The 18,627-nt window shown below is 45.6% G+C and overlaps 1 protein-coding gene across 3 annotated transcripts in view; it reads left to right on the forward strand.

Annotated features, from left to right (window-relative positions):
• tpte (transmembrane phosphatase with tensin homology) overlaps positions 1-18,627 on the forward strand; it is a 98,695-nt gene that overhangs the window by 71,418 nt on the left and 8,650 nt on the right. For all 3 annotated transcript variants that reach the window (XM_055637481.1, XM_055637482.1, XM_055637483.1), the window contains 4 exons: positions 13,029-13,090; positions 13,846-13,926; positions 15,580-15,685; positions 18,484-18,581. In XM_055637481.1, coding sequence (XP_055493456.1) covers positions 13,029-13,090; positions 13,846-13,926; positions 15,580-15,685; positions 18,484-18,581 — 347 coding nt within the window. The remainder of the gene's footprint in view (positions 1-13,028; positions 13,091-13,845; positions 13,927-15,579; positions 15,686-18,483; positions 18,582-18,627) is intronic.

Consider the following 18,627-nt stretch of genomic DNA (forward strand, 5'->3'; position numbering starts at 1 on the left):
CACCTTGAGGTCAAATGGGAGATGTCCACCTCTGCTCATAGATCATTTGACATGATAAAAGAAATGGGGCCTGCTGGAAATCTCAGCAGGCCGGGCAGCGTCAGCTTACAGATAGACTGTCTTGGGTCTGAAACCCTTCACCCATGGGGAAGTGAAATGCAAAACAAGGCTGTGCTGAGGTAACTCAATGGGTCGGGCAGTGTCTCTGGAGAACATGGGCAAGTGACGTTTTGGGTCGGGACCCCATCTTCAGACTGGTATTGAAGAGGGTATGCAGGTTGTGTTTCAGTTGGGGACAAGGTGGAGGAATGTATAGAACAAAGACAATGTCTGTGGTAGGGCGAGTGAGATTACTGTATTATCGTCACATGCACTGAGGTACAGTAAAAAGCTTCGAGCTATCCTGTAAAATGCAAAGAGAGAACCCAGAATAGATTGCAAAGTTGCAGCTGAAGATCAAACACGTGCAAGGCCTATAATGATATAGTATGGGAGGATCGGAGACACTGTGGCGCAGCCATAGAGCTGCTTCCTCGCAGTGCCGGAGACCCAGGTTCGATCCTGACTATGGGTGCTGTCTGCACAGAGTTTGTACGTTCTCCCTGTGACTGCGTGGGCTTTCTCCCGTCCCGCTGAGCTACTCCAACATTTTGGATCTACCTTGAGTTTTCACTTCCCACACTCCAAAGATGTGCGTGTTTGTAAGTTAATTGGCTTTTGTAAATTGTTCCAAGTGTGTGTGTGGGATCGTGCAAGTGTAGGGAGGGTGATCGCTGGACGGGGTGAGCTGAAGTTCCTGTTTCCGTGCTGTATCTCTAAAGTCTAATACATCCTTGGCTTGTGCGAGCTCGTGCAGTAGTCTGAGAACAGAGGGGGGGAAAAGGATGCTCTTCCTGAGTATTGCGAATGGATTTAAGTGGAATAAGAAATCCTGAACATATAATAGAAAATGCTGGGGGGAAAAAACAATGGGCCCATCAGCATTGTGTGGAAAGATGGTTCATTGTTGGTCTGACCAGCATACAAGGAGTCACAGATGATGGTTTACATAAAGACAGTGTGAGTCGGGCAGTATCTCTGGAGCCTTGAAGAAAGGTCCTGAGCTGAAACTTCGTCTGCCCGTTCCTTCCACAGATGCGGCCTGACCCGCTGAGTTACTCCAGCACTTCATGTCTGCATAGCTTTTCTTTCCCTTTGTGTTTTGCTTCAGTTTCTCAGCAACTGTAGTTTCAAAACTTTTAATTTACTTTGAAGTAATAAACGTGCTTTGAAGAGCAGATCAACCTGTAACCAGAGATGTGAAACTGATCTCCTGTGAGATCCTTTCACCCCACTGTCCATTCAGTTCAATCATAGCTCATGTCATTGAAAAAACATTCTGGAAATCTGAAATAAGAACCAAATATGGGAAATATTCAGCAGATCTGGCAGTGTGTGTGTGAGAGAGTTAGTTTTGGGTTGGGCTTTTTTTAATCCGAATTGTTGTGCAGCAAGGTACTGAAACATGGCTGCACTGTGAGATTTGTGTTCATTTTGTCCCCTTGTGTATTTGTAACAAAATCAATGTGTGGAAAAGCATCTCCTATCTTCATCCGTGAATGATGCTACAAATTGGCGTTAATCTGGCCCCAAGGAAAATGGGAGGGGAAAGATCAGGAACGAACAACAGGTTAAAAGCGGGAGCATTGGTGTTTGTTGAATGCAAGGTGCCGGTATCAAGTTGAGTAATGTCGGAATTCTGCACAGCTCGTATGCCCTGGGATGCAGTATTGAAACGGGGAATCAGAGGGGGAGATTAATTGGTGGAGGAGTTGTGGGTGGGAGGGGTGAGTGATTAGCTTGACATTGAGTAGGGGTTTCTTTCAGTGGTTGGGGATTGAGAGGTGTTTGAAAGTATAAATACCATTTGTTGTGGTTTGAAGATCTCTTCATTGTGAAGTGTAATCTCACTAAGTGCTACTGCGGATCAGCTGACTGTATAATTAAAGTGCAGGAAGGAATTGCAGACGCTGATTTAAACTGAAGATAGACACAAAAAGCTGGAGTAACTCGACGGGACAGGCAGCATCTCTGGAGAGAAAGGAATGGGTGACGTTTCGGGTCGAGACCCTTCTTCAGACTAGTTGGGGGAAACGAGGTATAGGCGATGATGCAGAGAGATAAAGAACAAAGAATGAAAGATGTGCCAAAGAGTAGCGATGATAAAGGAAACAAGCCATTGTTAAGGGCCTGTCCCACCTGGTGATTTTTTTTTTTGGTGACTGCCGGTGTCATTGACTGATGTATCAGGGTCGCTGAAAGATTTTGAACATTTCAAAATCCAGCGGCGACAAAATAAATGTTGCGACACTTGAGGAAACACCACGTGTCAATACATCGTCACGCCGCTACTTATTCGGTGACCTTATTCGGTGACCTGTTATGTCAGCAAATGATGCCGGCAGTCGCCGAGAAAAATCGCCAAGAAAGGGACAAGCTCTTTATTGTTGTTAAGGGGGGTTAGGTAAAAAAACGAGCGGCTGGTGTGACTTGAACTTCTCTGACGTCAGCGATGGGAAGCTGGTGTTGAATGACCCTTGGGGAGAGAGAGTTGGAAGAGGGGACTTGAGGGGGGGGGGAACTTCTTGGAGTGGTAGCTGGGGGAATGCTGGGGGTTACTTAAATTGGAAGTTGGAGAAAATCTGAGCGCATATCATGCCACTGGGCTGTAAGCTGCCCAAGTGAAATATGAGATGCTGTTCCTCCAATTTGCGTTTAGCCTCACTCTGACAATGGAGGAGACCCAGGACAGAAAGGTCAGTGTGGGAATGGGAAGGAGAATTAAAATGTTTGGCCACTGGGAGATCGGGTAGGTTCAGCCAGACTGAGCATCTGAAGTGATCTACGTTGGTCAAAACTTGTAACCACGAGAAACTTGCCTTCAGTTCCACTTAACATTCAAAATTTCCTGGGTGAGCAGCCTATTGACAATGTCCAAATCCCCTCCAAATTAAAATCTAAAGACATCAAGATGAGTCCCCATCAATTGAACTGTCCCTCTCCGTCACACAAATGGCAATCTAGATTCTCTCTGGTCGGGTTGGAAGATGGTAATGGCACAACCTGTAGAAGACTACAAGAGAGATGTGTCATGATCTACAGGTCATGCTTTTGTGCAACCCAAGATCTTCAATCCATTGATCACGGTGGCACAGCAGTAAAGTTGCTGCCTTGCAGTGTCACGGACCCAGGTTTGATCCTGTGTTACGAGTGCTGTCTGTACAGAGTTTGTACGCTCTCCTTGTGACCGCGTGGGTTTTTGCTCCAGGTTCTATGGTTTCCTCCCACATTCCGAAGACGTGCAGGTTTGTAGGTTAATTGGCTTTGGTAAAATTGTAAATTCTCCCTGGAGTGTAGGATGGTGCTCATGCATGGGGTGATCGCTGGTCGACGCAGACTTAGTGAGCCGAGCGGCCTGTTTCCATGCTGTATCTCAAGTCTAAAGACCTTCTGAATTGTTAGGAATTTGTCTCGCATCTTGGGTTTGAGCTACCCTCTAGAAAATGGAGGGGACAACTCTGGTCTTTCCAGGACAATAGACAATAGGTGCAGGAGTAGGCCATTTGGCCCTTTGAGCCAGCACCGCCATTCATTGTGATCATGGCTGATCATCCCCAATCAGTAGGTCACAAAATTGCTGGAGAACCTCAGCGGGTGCAGCAGCATCTATGGAGCGAAGGAAATAGGCGACGTTTCGGGCCAAAACCCTTCTTCAGACAGCCCAAATCAGTACCCTGTTCCTGCTTTCTCCCCATATTCCCTGACTCCGCTATCTTTAAGAGCCCTATCTAGCTCTCTCTTGAAAGTATCCAGAGAACTGGCCTCCACTGCCGCCTGAAGCAGAGAATTCCACACTCACAACACTCTGTGTGAAAAAGGTTCCTCATCACCGTTCTAAATGGCTTGCCCCTTATTCTTAAACTGTGGCCCCTGGTTCTGGACTCCCCCAACATCGGGGACATATTTCCTGCCTCTAGCCTGTCCAAACCCTTAATTCTATGTTTCAATAGGATCCTCTCTCATCCTTCTAAATTCCAGAGTATACAAGCCCAGTCATTCCATTCTCTCAGCATATGACAGTCCTGCCATTCCGGGAATTAACCTTGTAAACCTACGCTGCACTCCCTCAATAGCAAGAATGTCCTGCCTCAAATTTGGAGACCCAAACTGCACACAATACTCCAGGTGTGGTCTCACTAGGGCCTTGTACAACTGCAGAAGGACCTCTTGGTATGAAGGCCAACATGCCATTTGTTTTCTTCACTGCCTGCTGTACCTGCATGCTTACTTTCATAGACTGATGTACAAGGACCCCCCGGATCCCGTTGTACTTCCCCTTTTCCCAACTTGCCACCATTTAGATAATAATCTGCCTTCCAGTTTTTGCTACCTCAGTGGATAACCTCACATTTATCCACATTAAACTGCATCTGCCATGCATCTGCCCACTCACACAACCTGTCCAAGTCGCCCTGCATTCTCATAGCATCCTCCTCACAGTTCACACTGCCACCCAGCTTTGCGTCATCTGCAAATTTGCTACTTGGAATCCCTTCATCTAAATCATTGATGTATATTGTAAATAGCTGTGGTCCCAGCACTGAGCCTTGCGGTACCCCACTAGTCACTGCCTGTATTTCTGGGAGATTTGATGGGAGCCTTGGAATAATTTGTTAGTCGGCACTGACATTGTGATTGGAGCAGGGTGTGTTGGCCAAATCGCATTGGCTGATGTCAACCAACAAACCGGAATTTTGTCTCTTAATTTGAAGAAGGACATTCTTGCTATTGAGGGAGTGCAGCGTAGGTTCACCAGGTTAATTCCAGGGATGGCGGGACTGACGTATGATGAAAGATTGGTTGACTGGGCTTGTATTCGCTGGAATTTAGAAGGATGAGAATCTTATAGAAACATATAAAATTCTTAGAGGATTGGACAGGGTAGATGCAGGAAAAATGGTCCCGATGTTGGGGGAGTCCAGAACCAGGGATCACAGTTTAAGAATAAGGGGTCGGCCATTTAGGACAGAGATGAAGAAAAAGCTTTTCACCCAGAGAGTTGTGAATCTGTGGAATTCTCTGCCACAGAAGGCAGTGGAGGCCAATTCACTGGATGTTTTTTAGAGAGAGTTAGATTTAGCCCCAGGACAGAGAGGTCAGATTGGGAATGGGAGGGGGAGTTGAAGTGCTGAGCCACCGGGAGTTCAGGTAGGTTATTGCGGACTGAGCGGAGGTGTTCGGCGAAACGATCGCCCAACCTCCGCTTAGTCTCCCCGATGTAAATCAGCTGACATCTAGAGCAGCGGATGCAGTAGATGAAGTTGGAGGAGATACAGGTGAACCTTAGTCGCACCTGGAACGACTGCTTGGGTCCTTGAATGGAGTCGAGGGGGGAGGTGAAGGGACACGTGTTGCATTTCTTGCGGTTGCAACGGAAAGTGCCTGGGGAGGGGGTGGTGTGGGAGGGAAGGGAAGAATTGACAAGGGAGTTGCGGAGGGAGCAGTCTTTGCGGAAGGCAGACATGGGGGGAGATGGGAAGATGTGGCGAGTGGTGGGGTCACGTTGGAGGTGGCGGAAATGGCGGAGGATTATTTGTTGTATTTGCCAGCTGGTGGGGTGAAAGGTGAGGACTAGGGGAACTCTGCCCTTGTTGCGAGTGTGGGGATGGGGCGAGAGAGCAGTGTTGCGGGGTATGGATGAGTCCCTGGTGCGAGCCTCATTTATGGTGGCGGAGGGGAATCCCCGTTCCCTGAAGAACGAGGACATTTCCGATGCCCTGGTGTGGAACGTCTCATCCTGGGAGCAGATGCGGCGTAGGCGGAGGAATTGGGGAGTAGGGGATGGAGTCTTTACAGGGGGCAGGGTGGGAAGACGTGTAGTCCAGATAGCCATGTGAGTCAGTTGGTTTGTAGTGTATGTCGGTCAGAAGTCTGTCCCCTGCGATGGAGATGGTGAGGGGGAGGGGGGAGATGGGTTACCACCATGAGCTACCACCTCCAGTTTAAATTCCATTTGGAATATTTTGGAGGACCAAGGAACCAAGAAGAGAAACCGGCCTTTGCGGCAACTTGCGGTGTCGTGGTGCAGTCCTGAAAGGTGAATGAAACTTCAAGCATTTCTGAGCCCTTCTCAAATAAGACACATGTCGGATGCAAGAGGAGCTCGATGATTCATTGGTGCTTTATTGAACCATTGAGATCTTCTTGCACCTGACACTCGTCCCATTGAAATGGGCTCAGAGCTGCTGGAAGATTCATTCAATTTTGACCTCTTCTAAAAAGCAAGACTGCACTTTCTCCCGACACATCATGAACAACTCTGTACGTTTCCAGGCTGCTCTTGTGTTATAAGGGGGAGCGGTGTTGTACCTGTTTAGTCCGGGATGAAGGAAAATTTCCAAAGAGAACCTAATGCTGTGGTGCTTACACATATCTCCATGGTGGGGTTAGTCAAATATCTGTTTTGTGCTTCAATGATTTACCAGTGACCTCCGTAGTTTAATCCGTAGCGGTTCTGTTGCAGAAGGGTTCGATGGCCTAGAGTTAATATTGGCTTTCTAAACTGAGTTTCAAATAAAAGAGGATTAGTGCAAAAATACATTGACATTGTGCATTGACCAGGTGTATGAACGAAGTCTGTTGTCGGCCAAATGGTTTTGCAGAAATTAATCCTGCTGCACAGAAGCGGGTCTCACTTTTCCGCGCTAATCGAGATTCCCCATCTAAGCTAGTCCCGCTTGGCACCTATCCAATCCATATCAACATTTTCCAGCTGTGTACTTGCCCAAATGTCTTGTGTTGTTTTAGTACCAGCCTCAACTAACTCCCCTGGCAGCTTGCTCCATACACCCACTCACATAGGAAAAAGTTGCCCCTCGGGTTTCCCCTCTTTCCCCTCTCACTTTAAGCCTATGCCTTCATGTTCAATTCCTCCTACTCTAGGTAAAACATTATGTGCATTCACCCTATCTGTTCCCCTCATGATTTTATACTCTATATATAGAAAAAAGAGCATGAAAGAAAGCTTGCGGAGAATATAAAAACTGACTCTAAAAGCTTATTTAGATATGTAGAAAGGAAAAGATTAGTGAAGATGAATGTTGGTCCCTTACAGTCAGAGACAGGTGAATTTATAATGGGAAACAAGGAAATGGCAGAACAGTTAAACGAGTACTTCGGTTCTGTGTTCACTAAAGAAGACACAAACAATCTCCCAGAAATACTAGGGGACAGAGGATCTAGTGGGAGGGAGGAACTGAAGGGAATCCTCATTAGTCAGGAAATAGTGTTAGGTAAACTGTTGGGACTGCAGGCAGATAAATCCCCAGGGCCTGATGGTCTGCATCCCAGAGTACTCAAGGAGGTGACCCTAGAAATCGTCTATGCATTGTTGATCATTTTCCAATGTTCTCTCGACTCTGGATCAGTTCCTGTGGACTGGAGGGTAGCCAATGTAACCCCATTTTTTAAGAAAAGAAGGAGAGAGAAAACGGGGAATTATAGACCAGTTAGCCTTACATCGGTCGTGGGGCAGATGTTGGAGTCGATTATTAAAGATGTTATAGCAGCACATTTGGAAAGCTGTGACAGGATCGGTCAAAGTCTGCATGGATTTATAAAGGGGAAATCATGCTTGACTAATCTGGAATTTTTTGAGGATGTATCAAGTAGAATGGATAAGGGAGAGCCTGTGGATGTGGTGTTTCTGGACTTTCAAAAAGCCTTTGACAAGGTCCCACACAAGAGATTAGTGTGCAAAATGAGAGCACATGGTATTGGGGGTAGGGTATTGGCATGGATAGAGAACTTGTTGGCAGACAGGAAGCAAAGAGTAGGAATTAACAGGTCCTTTTCAGAATGGCAGGCAGTGACTAGTGGGGTGCCGCTAGGCTCGGTGCTGGGACCCCAGTTATTTACAATTTATATATTAATGATTTAGACGAGGGAATTAAATGTGATACCAAGTTTGCAGATGACACAAAGCTGGATGGCAGTATGAGCTGCGATGAGGATGCTATGAGGCTGCAGGGTGACTTGGATGGGTTGGGTGAGTGGGCAGATGCTGTATAATGTGGATAAATGTGAGGTTATCCACTTAGGTGGCAAGAACAGGAAGACAGATTATTATCAGAATGGTGTCAGATTAGGAGAAGGGGAGGTGCAACGTGACCTGGGTGTGTTTGTACATCAGTCACTGAAAATAAGCATGCAGGTACAGCAGTCAGTGAAGAAAGCTAATGGCATGTTAGCTTTCATTGCGAGAGGATTTGAGTTCAGGAGCAAGGTCTTACTGCAGTTGTACAGGGCCCTGGTGAGACTGCACCTGGAGTAATGTGTGCAATTTTGGTCTCCTAATTTGAGGAAGGACATTATTGCCATTGAGGGATTGCAGTGTAGATTCACCAGGCTAATTCCAAGGATGGCGGAAACTGACAAATGATGAAAGAATGGGTCGACTGGGCTTGTATTCACTGGAATTTAGAAGAATGAGAGGGGATCTTATAGAAAGATATAAAATTCTTAATGTATTGGACAGGCTAGATGCAGGAAAAATGTTCCCGATGTTGGGGGAGTCCAGAACCAGAGGTCACAGTTTAAGAATAAGGGGTGGGCCATTTTGGACTGAGATGAGGAAATTCTCTTCACCCAGAGAGTTGTGAATCTGTGGAATTCTGTGCCACAGAAGGCAGTGGAGGCCAATTCACTGGATGTTTTTTTAGGGAGAGTTAGATTTAGCTCTTGGGGCTTTAGGAATCGAGGGATATGGGAGAAAAAGCAGGGAGGGGGTACTGATTTAGATCAGCCATGATCATATTGAATGGCGGTGTACAACCTAAAATGGGCAGAATAGCCTTCTCCTGCACCTATAATAATAATAATAATGTTTTGTTTATAGGGACAGTGCATATTAATTAACATTTGCATGTAAATATGCGAGATTGTAGCTAATCAGTAGCTAATTTCTGTCTCGAGTCCCAGGCAAAGGTAGGTGAAGTGTCTGGCCCAAGGACACAACGACAGTACACACTCCCAAGCAGGATTCAAACCGGCCACCTTCGGGTTGCCAGCCGAACACTTAGCCCATTGCGCCATCTGTCGTCCAACAGCCATCTTTCTATGTTTCACCCACAGTCTCCTGTACTCTCAGGGGAACAACCCCAGCCTGCCCAACCTCTCCCTATAGCTCAGGCCTTCAAGTTCTGACAACATCATAGTAAACCGTCTCTGTACCCTTCAGAGCTTAATGGCATTCCTTCCTATAGCAGTGAACAAAACTGAACACAATACTCTAAATGTGGCCTCACCAACATCTTGTACAACTTTAACATGCATCGCAACTTCCATAGTCAATAGATAGACACAAAATACTGAGGTAACTCTGTGGGTTAGGCAGCATCTCGGTAACATGGAGAAGTACATTGTGAAGTGTTTTCATACTTTTTGTTAGTTAAAACTTTACTGGTCTTGGTTTCTTCTCTTCCTGAAACTTAAATCAATAGACAATAGTAGGATTTGCTTGTCATTGATCTGTGTTTGCATTCCGACTGCTTGCTGACAAGCTGCTTTAAATAAGGTTTCTCATGAGAGTTAGAAGTTAGAGATAAAGTAAAAGAAAATATCAAAAGGACATGGTGCCGGAGTAACTCAGCTGGGCACGCACATGGATAGGAGATGTTTCTGGTTGGGACCCTTCTTCAGACTTGTCACTTATCCATAGTCTCAGTTACTCAGCACTTTATAGTTTGTGTATTAACCAGCATCTGCAGTTCCTTGTTTCGATAGAAGAATTTTTTTTTAGTTTAGGTTGGCAAAACGGGCCCATCGGCCCACTGAGTCCATGCCCATCAGGATCACCTGTTCGTATTTGTTCTGTTATCCCACTTTCTCATCCATTGTAGATTGTGGATGATCAGCCACGATCACATTGAATGGCGGTGCTGGCTCGAAGGGCTGAATGGCCTCCTCCTGCACCTATTGTTTATTGTCTATTCCCTACACAATTTTATAGAGGCCAATACACCTACAAATCTGCACACCTTTGGGATGTGGGAGGCAAACGGGGCACTTGGAGGAAACCCATGCAGTCACGGAGAGCATGCAAGCTTCACACTGACGGCACCCGAGGTCAGGATTGTACTTGGGTCTCTGGCACTGCAAGGCAACAGCTCTCCCAGCCGCTCCACTGCACCACCCTGCACTAGATAAACAGCTGGGGGTACTCAGCGGGCCAGGCAGCATCTGTGGTGAGATCACGCAGCGAGACCTGGGTGTCATTGTACACCAGTCATTGACAGTAGGCATACAGGTGCAGCAGGCAGTAAAGAAAGTGAATGGTATGTTAGCTTTCATAGCAAAAGGATTTGAGTATAGGAGCAGGGAGGTTCTACTGCAGTTGTACAGGGTCTTGGTGAGACCACACCTGGAGTATTGCATACAGTTTTGGTCTTCAAATCTGAGGAAGGACATTATTGCCATAGAGGGAGTACAGAGAAGGTTCACCAGACTGATTCCTGGGATGTCAGGACTGTCTTATGAAGAAAGACTGGATAGACTTGGTTTATACTCTCTAGAATTTAGGAGATTGAGAGGGGATCTTACAGAAACTTACAAAATTCTTAAGGGGTTGGACAGGCGAGATGCAGGAAGATTGTTCCCGATGTTGGGGAAGTCCAGGACAAGGGGTCACAGCTTAAGGATAAGGGGGAAATCCTTTAAAACCGAGATGAGAAGAACTTTTTTTCACACAGAGAGTGGTGAATTTCTGGAATTCCCTGCCACAGAGGGTAGTTGAGGCCAGTTCATTGGCTATATTTAAGAGGGAGTTAGATGTGGCCCTTGTGGCCAAGGGGATCAGAGGGTATGGAGAGAAGGCAGGTACGGGATACTGAGTTGGATGATCAGCCATGATCATATTGAATGGCGGTGCAGGCTCGAAGGGCCAAATGGCCTACTCCTGCACCTAATTTCTATGTTTCTATCAGTCTGACGAGCGGTCCTGACCTGAAACGTCCCCTGTCCATTCCCCACACAGGTGCTGTCTGTCTGACCTGCAGAGTTCCTCCAGCACTTGGTGGTTTAGTTTACAACCTATAATGGCCAGCAATGTTAATAAAGAGATGCATAAATCAATTTTAGATCTAAGTTTGAGAAGATCACCATTTTAAAAAGTAGATTTTATTTTAGCCACTGCGCAAACCAAAGTATTTGGCATATATTTTTGACGAGCGTGCAAACTCCACACAGACAACTGAGGTCATGATTGAACCAGAGTCTTTGGTGCTGTGAGGCAGCGGCTCTGCCAGCTGCACCACTGTGCTGCCCAGAAGACTCACTCGGCAGGGCAGGCAGAACCTGTGGCAAGATGCCACATGTAAACCATGTAAACATTGCCTATTTCCTTCGCTCCATAGATGCTGCTGCACCCGCCGAGTTTCTCCAGCATTTTTGTGTACCCACATGCAAACCAGTTGTCCAATGCTGTCAGATCTGGGTTCATTGACCCAGAAGGCTCCCTAATCCTCTTATGAGCTCTGGCAGGATTGTCATCTGTGTAGAAGTCACAGTTTTCTGATACGTGGCCAATGGATGTTGTTACTCGGGGTCGTGACTGCTCCGAGTTCTCCAGAAACGCTACCATACCAAGGAAAATATGGTCAAGGAGACCTTCTTCCCCACCCACCCCCAAACAGTTCTCAACCACAGTGCAAAGTATTAGATGCTGCATTTGGTATTGAATGTTAGGATTAAATGATTATGGAACTAGTGACCCAACTCGTCCATGCCCACCAAGTTGCCCCATACAATTATACAATTATTTATTGTCATTTGAACCTCAAATGAAGTTCAAATGAAATTTGGTTTCTGCAGTCATACAACAAGAAAAGAACCAAGACACACAATTAACACAATTTACACAAACCTAGTTCCAATGGCACATGTTTGGCCAAAAACATTCGTAGATAAAAGTGCTGGAGAAACTCAGCGGGTGCAGCAGCATCTATGGAGCGAAGGAAATAGGCAACGTATCTGGCCGAAACCCTTCTTCAGACCCGTTTCCAGTAACCGGCAATGGTGGACAAAACAGAAGGATTAAGCATGAAAGTGAACATGGGAATGTTTTGTAATTAATAATTGGAGTATAATTTCGTGTTGTTCTTGTGAAATTGGTTTATATTTTCCATGCATCCTAGTTTTAAACATTTGCCGGAACGATTTTGCTGCTATTTCCATGCTGCAATTAGAGCTGACCAGTGATCAAGGCTTGAAGTTGTTGCCCACCCATCAGAGGGAAATTACTGAGGTGGGTCTTCACCCTCCAACAAGGCTCAGTTTCCCCCAATGTGAATTGGTGGAAGAAATAACCCCTGCTCGCAGATCTCATGAGCACTTGGACATGGAACGTAAATTTGAGGTTGATGGAAGTTGTTGTCGATGTACCACTTGCCTATTTGGAGCTCCTTGTCCAGAGTTTCAATATACTGGGGGCCTCTGGAATGCCATCATCCCAATATATTCAATTCAGAACATCAATGGTTGATGTTTTGTACTGTGTTGGGGAAGAAACCATAACATGCTTATGCGTGATGGCTCTAGGGGCTAGTGGAATCGAGGGATATGGGGAGAAGGCAGGCATGGGTTATTGATTGGGGACGATCAGCCATGATCACAATGAATGGCGGTGCTGGCTCAGAGGGCCGAATGGCCTCCTCCTGCACCTATTTTCTATGTTTCTATGCTTTTCAGTCGCAGGTGGAGAATGGCACTGGTGGAGGGTCAAAATAGAGAGTTAACATTTGATCATGGAACCTTTAACTTCTATTTGGGTTGCATTAATCCATTAACTCATTGGGTTGTGAGTGTAGCTGTCTCCATTTTTATTTAAACATGTGGTTCTCTCACTGGCTGGGATAGTAGTTTTGGTAGTTGGTGTTGGAGGGACATTTCAGGAGGCCTCCATATGTCCGTTACCTTTCACCTTTGCTTTGCAGGCAGGACCGGCACAATGGTCTGTACCTGGTTAATTGACAGCGATCAGTTTGAGAATGCAAAGGTAACGTTTTTAATATACGGTAACAAACTTTCTTGGCTAAGACTGATTAAATATTGAGATTTTTTTTGCATTGTGCGCGGTTAGTATTATATTCCAATTGTATCGAACACAGTGGCGCAGCAGAAGTGTTGCTACCTTGCAGCGCCAGAGGCCCAGGTTCGATCCTGACTATGGTGAACAGAGTTTGCATGTTTTCTCTGTGACCACGTGGGTTTCCTCCAGGTGCTCTGGTTCCCTCCCACGTTCCCAAGACGTGCAGGTTTGTAGGTTAATTGGCCTCTGCAAATTGCCACTAGTGTGTAGGAAGTTGCAGAGTGATGGTGTGGGAACAGGCCCTGCGGCCCAATTTTCCCACACCGGCCAACATGTCCCAGCTACACTCGTCCCACCTGCCCGTATTTGGTCCACATCCCTCCAAATCTGTCCTATCCATGTACGTGCCTAACTGTTTCTTAAATGTTGCGATAGTCCCTGCCTCAACTACCTCCTCTAGCAGCTTGTTCCATACACACACCACCCTCTGTGGAAAAAGATACCCCTCAGATTCCTATTAAATCTTTTCCTCTTCACCTTAAACCCATGTCCTCTGGCCCTCGATTCACCGACTCTGGGCAAGTGAAACTGGGATAACATAGATCGCGTGCACGGGTGATGGCTGGTCAACGCGGACTCTGTGGGCCGTGGGGACTGTTTCCACGCTGTTTCTCTAAACCAAACGGGAATCTTGCAGTAATGTTTCAGTGGTCTTTTCTCAGGAAAGTTTGGATTACTTTGGAGAACGACGAACGGACACAAGTGTCAGCTCAAAGTTTCAGGGAGTGGAAACTCCTTCCCAGGTAACTTCCTCAACACTTGTTTTACCGTGCCAACTTTACACGGCCATTTGATTTTGATTCCAACCAGTGTGCTTTAGAATATCTGGGGTAGACAATGCATTTGCAACAAGTTAATCATCGCAAATAACCTTGTTAACTTACACATTGTCTGTCTCTTGAATCTCAATCTCCAATGTTGACGTTGCGTTGGATTTGTATTGGGACCACATTTGCAAATCCATCTGCATTAAATTAATGAGGTTTACCAAGCCCTGATTGTAACACTAATTAACGGATTATTTGATGTGTACATGATAAACCATTATTTAGCCTCTTACATTTGCATGTTAGAGATATCCATACCTTTGGGTAATGATGAGGGTTTTGTAGCAAGGGGAAATTGGACTGTTCACTGCAGTAAAAAACCATGCAGTTTGTAAACGGGCCTCGGCCCAATATGTCAATGTGGACCAAAAGATGCCCCATCTAAGCTCGTCCCATTTGCTTATGTTTGGCCCATATCCCTCCAAACTTTTCGTATCCATGTACTCGGTAAAATATTCTTAATGTACTACTCGACTACCTCCCCTGCAGCTCGTTGCATTTACCTGCTGCCCTCAATATGGAAAATGTTGCCCCTCTGGTTTTGATTTAAAAAAATTCCCCTCTGAATCCTAATTCCCTTACTCTGGGTGAATGTCTCCACGCATTCTATCTGTGCAGTCACCTTATTATCTTAAACCCTTGCCCTCTAGTTCTTGATTTTTATTATTCCCCCTACCCTGGGTGAAAGTATGTGCATTCACCCTATCTATTCCCCCACCCCCCCCCACCCCCATGATTTTAAAATCACCCCTCTGCTTCTGTGCTCCAAGGAATAAAGTCTGGATAGTGGATGTGGAGAGGATGTTTCCACTTGTGGGAGAGTCTAGAACCAGAGGCAAGATTCAAGATAGATTTAATTGTCATGTGTGCCTGATGGGACAGTGAAATGAATTTCCATACAGCCATACAATAAAAATCAACAGGACACAACACACTATAGGATTTGACATAAAACATCCCCACACAGCAGAATCAAAGTTCCCCACTGTGTGGGAAGGCACAGAAGTCAGTCTTCTTCCTCCACTATTCCCCGTGGTCAGGGCCTCCTCAATAGCCTCAGAATGAAAGGACAAACCTTTAGGAAGGAAATGAAGGTAAATGTTTGGAGTCGGTGGGTGGTGAATTTGTGGCATTCATTGCCGCAGACTGCTGTGGAGGCAGTCAAAAGGCGGAGATTGATAGATTCCTTAGTAAGGTTGTTGGGGGCTATGGGGAGAAGGTAAGAGAATGGGGTTGAGAGGGAAAGGTAGATCAGCCACGATTGAATGGCGGAGTAGACTTGATGGGCCGAATGGTTTAATTCTGCTCTGAGAACTTATGGAAAAGGAGCGGAATCGAGTCAATCGGCCCATCAAGTCTACTCTGCCATTTCAATCATGGCTGGTCTATCTTTCCCTCTCAACCTCTCCCTATATCTCAGGCCCTCGGGTCCTGGCGACATCCTTGTAAATCTTCTCTGCAACGTTCCAGCTTAACGACATTCCTTCCTCGAGCATGGTGACTAAAACTGAGTACAGTTTGTTGAAGTGTGAGGAGAGGGAATGTTTGAAGTTTTGTACTACTTTACAGAGCAGATACGTTGGGTATTACGAAGTGATGAAGAACGAGTACAAACGGCAGCCACCACCTCCGAAGAAACTCAAAATGAAAAGTATCAGAATCTATTCAATTCATGGTAATTAGTTTGTATATCAAATCTTTACTTTGCATAGTTAATGGTGGTGTTTGAAACCCACACATGAATTGCCTCTTTTTGAGATTTGTACAAAACAAATATAGACACAGGAACAGGAACGCAGTAAAAACTACAAATACATTAAGGGCCTGTCCCACGGGCATGCGACTCCATGCGGCAAGCGCGACCTAAAGCCCGCAGTCGCCTCCACGGCGTACGCACGGAGGTAGAGTGAGTGACGTGAAGTTTGAGCGAAGTCCGATGGGCGTACGGCATCGAGGCGGATGAGGGCTGACAAGCCGTTGCCGCGCGGAATTTTTGAACCTGGTCAGTTTTTCGGAGCCTCGCGCGATGTTGGGACATAGAAACATAGAAACATAGAAATTAGGTGCAGGAGTAGGCCATTCAGCCCTTCGAGCCTGCACCGCCATTCAATTTGATCATGGCTGATCATCCAACTCAGTATCCCGTACCTGCCTTCTCTCCATACCCTCTGATCCCCTTAGCCACAAGGGCCACATCTAACTCCCTCTTAAATATAGCCAATGAACTGGCCTCGACTACCCTCTGCGGCAGAGATTTACAGAGATTCACCACTCTGTGTGTGAAAAAGGTTCTTCTCATCTCGGTTTTAAAGGATTTCCCCTTATCCTTAAGCTGTGACCCCTTGTCCTGGACTTCCCCAACATCGGGAGCAATCTTCCTGCATCTAGCCTGTCCAACCCCTTAAGAATTTTGTAAGTTTCTATAAGATCCCCTCTCAATCTCCTAAATTCTAGAGAGTATAAACCAAGTCTATCCAGTCTTTCTTCATAAGACAGTTCTGACATCCTAGGAATCAGTCTGGTGAACCTTCTCTGCACTCCCTCTATGGCAATAATGTCCTTCCATACGGCCTGTCCCACGAGCATGCGACTCCATACGGCTCCGGCGATCGAAGTGGGACCAGCCCTGCGAGGCCGTACGGCTCAAGCGACCAAGTTGGGTCGTGCTTGCCGCATGCAGGCGCATGCTGGCGGGACTGGTCCTTTAGGTCGCGCTTGCCGCATGGAGTCGCATGCTCGTGGGACAGGCCCTTGTATTAATTAAAAATTTGTAAAATAAAGTCTGGCCTATGAGGCGTTACATAGTTAACCCCGTTTTCCCAGCTTGACACAAATAAATCCAATTTAAAGTTAACATGTGCTGTTATTTTCTCTATTTTATAAATGTCCATTGTGATGTCCATCCATGCATTCAGTTGGGCTTTCCTGTGATAAGCATTTCTTTGTGAGAGCTTTTTTTACCAGCTACCATCAATATATTCAGTAAGTATTTGTCTTTTTTCCGGCACTCTTCAGGTACAAGTCCAAAAAACATGGTCTTCCTCTACAGGAGCACATGACATCTAAAAATGTCTTGTAAGGCATCATGTCACTCTCTCCAAAAATCTTTAATAACAGGGCAATCCCAGGGAACTTGGTAATGATCTGCCTTTAAATTTCCACATTTTCTGAAACCCACACATGGGCTTCGGACATGAGCACATCAATGTTACTTAAACATTAACTCAGGACTAGTTTGCCTTAATTCAATTCTTATCCGGTATCCCATATCTGTTCTTTATAGGTAACTTATATAAATTCTGCTCCTTTGTAAGGATGTGAAATATTTGGTGCTTTATCTGAGTGTGTTTGCTTTTGTTTTTTAATATGAGAACTTTTCTGTTTTGTTTGAACTGATGAATGATGTACTATGTGTGGGCCCAGAGTAGATCTTTCAGGGACAGTGCTTTTTTATTTTTCTCTTCTTGTCGGTACGGAGTACCAGAATCTCCTTTAAAAAATGGAAGAAATAAAAATGCCGAGGCCAAGAGTGAATCTTCAGTCTGAATATTCTTTCTTGGGCTGAAGGGTGGCACAGCGGTAGAGTTGCTGCCTCAACGCCACGTTCAAACCTGACCTCTGGTGCTGCCACTATGAAGTTTATACCTTCTCCCTGTGACCGTGTGGTTTTTCTCCTGGTGCTCTGGTTTCCTCCCACATTCCAAACTAAACCAAGAAAGGTTCCAATCTAAAAGTGTCACTTGGCCATTGCCTCCGCAGATGCTGCCTGACCTGCTGAGTTCCTCCGTTGATTCCTGTTTAATCTTTAGTGGACATGGGTGCTCAGAAACCACCATCTTTGCTGCTAATCTTTCTCTATTAAACGTTTCTTCCATTCCTTGCTCCTTGAATGGATGAATTAAAACAAGGCAAAGTGTTAGAGTAAAGAACTGAAGAAGGGCCCTGACCCTGAAACAAAACCTATCCATGTTCTCCACAGATGCTGCCTGACCCACTGAGTTACTCCTGCACTTTGTGTTTTTTTTAAACCATCTGCAGTTTCTTGTATTATATTGAATGGGTGGACATTGCTTTCATTGTAATATGTTTGTGTGAAATAATTTTCACAGGTCCTAGGAGCAGAATTAGACCATTTGGCCCATCGTGTCTACTCCACCATTCATTATGCCTGATCTATCTCTCCCTCTCAACCCACTTCTCCCCATAACCTTTGACACCCTTAATCAAGAAAGTTTGGGGATGCCTGATATCCCATCTGGTGAGATTGGGATGGGGGAAACTATTGTCATTTCTTTGGGCTTTTCTTATCTCTTTTTATTTCTGGATCTCCAACATTTGCACTGTATGATCTTGGAATGCAATAGTACAAATCTCATTTGACATAAACTTGCAAGATTTTCATCCTGAGAATGAGCAAGCCTGGTACAACTATGGTACTTATAAAAGTTATTTCCTTCTTTCCCCCGCACACAGGAGTTGGTCGAAACAACGGTAGTGACTTGAAAGTTGAAATCATCGTGAAGAAGGTGCTGGTATTTCAGTGTGTGTGTGCAACACAGGAAAACTGCAAGGTAAAGTAGTCAATGATTAGCAAAAAACCCCCAGAAAAGCACAACT

Source organism: Leucoraja erinacea, chromosome 6 (assembly GCF_028641065.1).
Source record: "Leucoraja erinacea ecotype New England chromosome 6, Leri_hhj_1, whole genome shotgun sequence".
Classification (NCBI taxonomy): Eukaryota; Metazoa; Chordata; class Chondrichthyes; order Rajiformes; family Rajidae; genus Leucoraja; species Leucoraja erinaceus.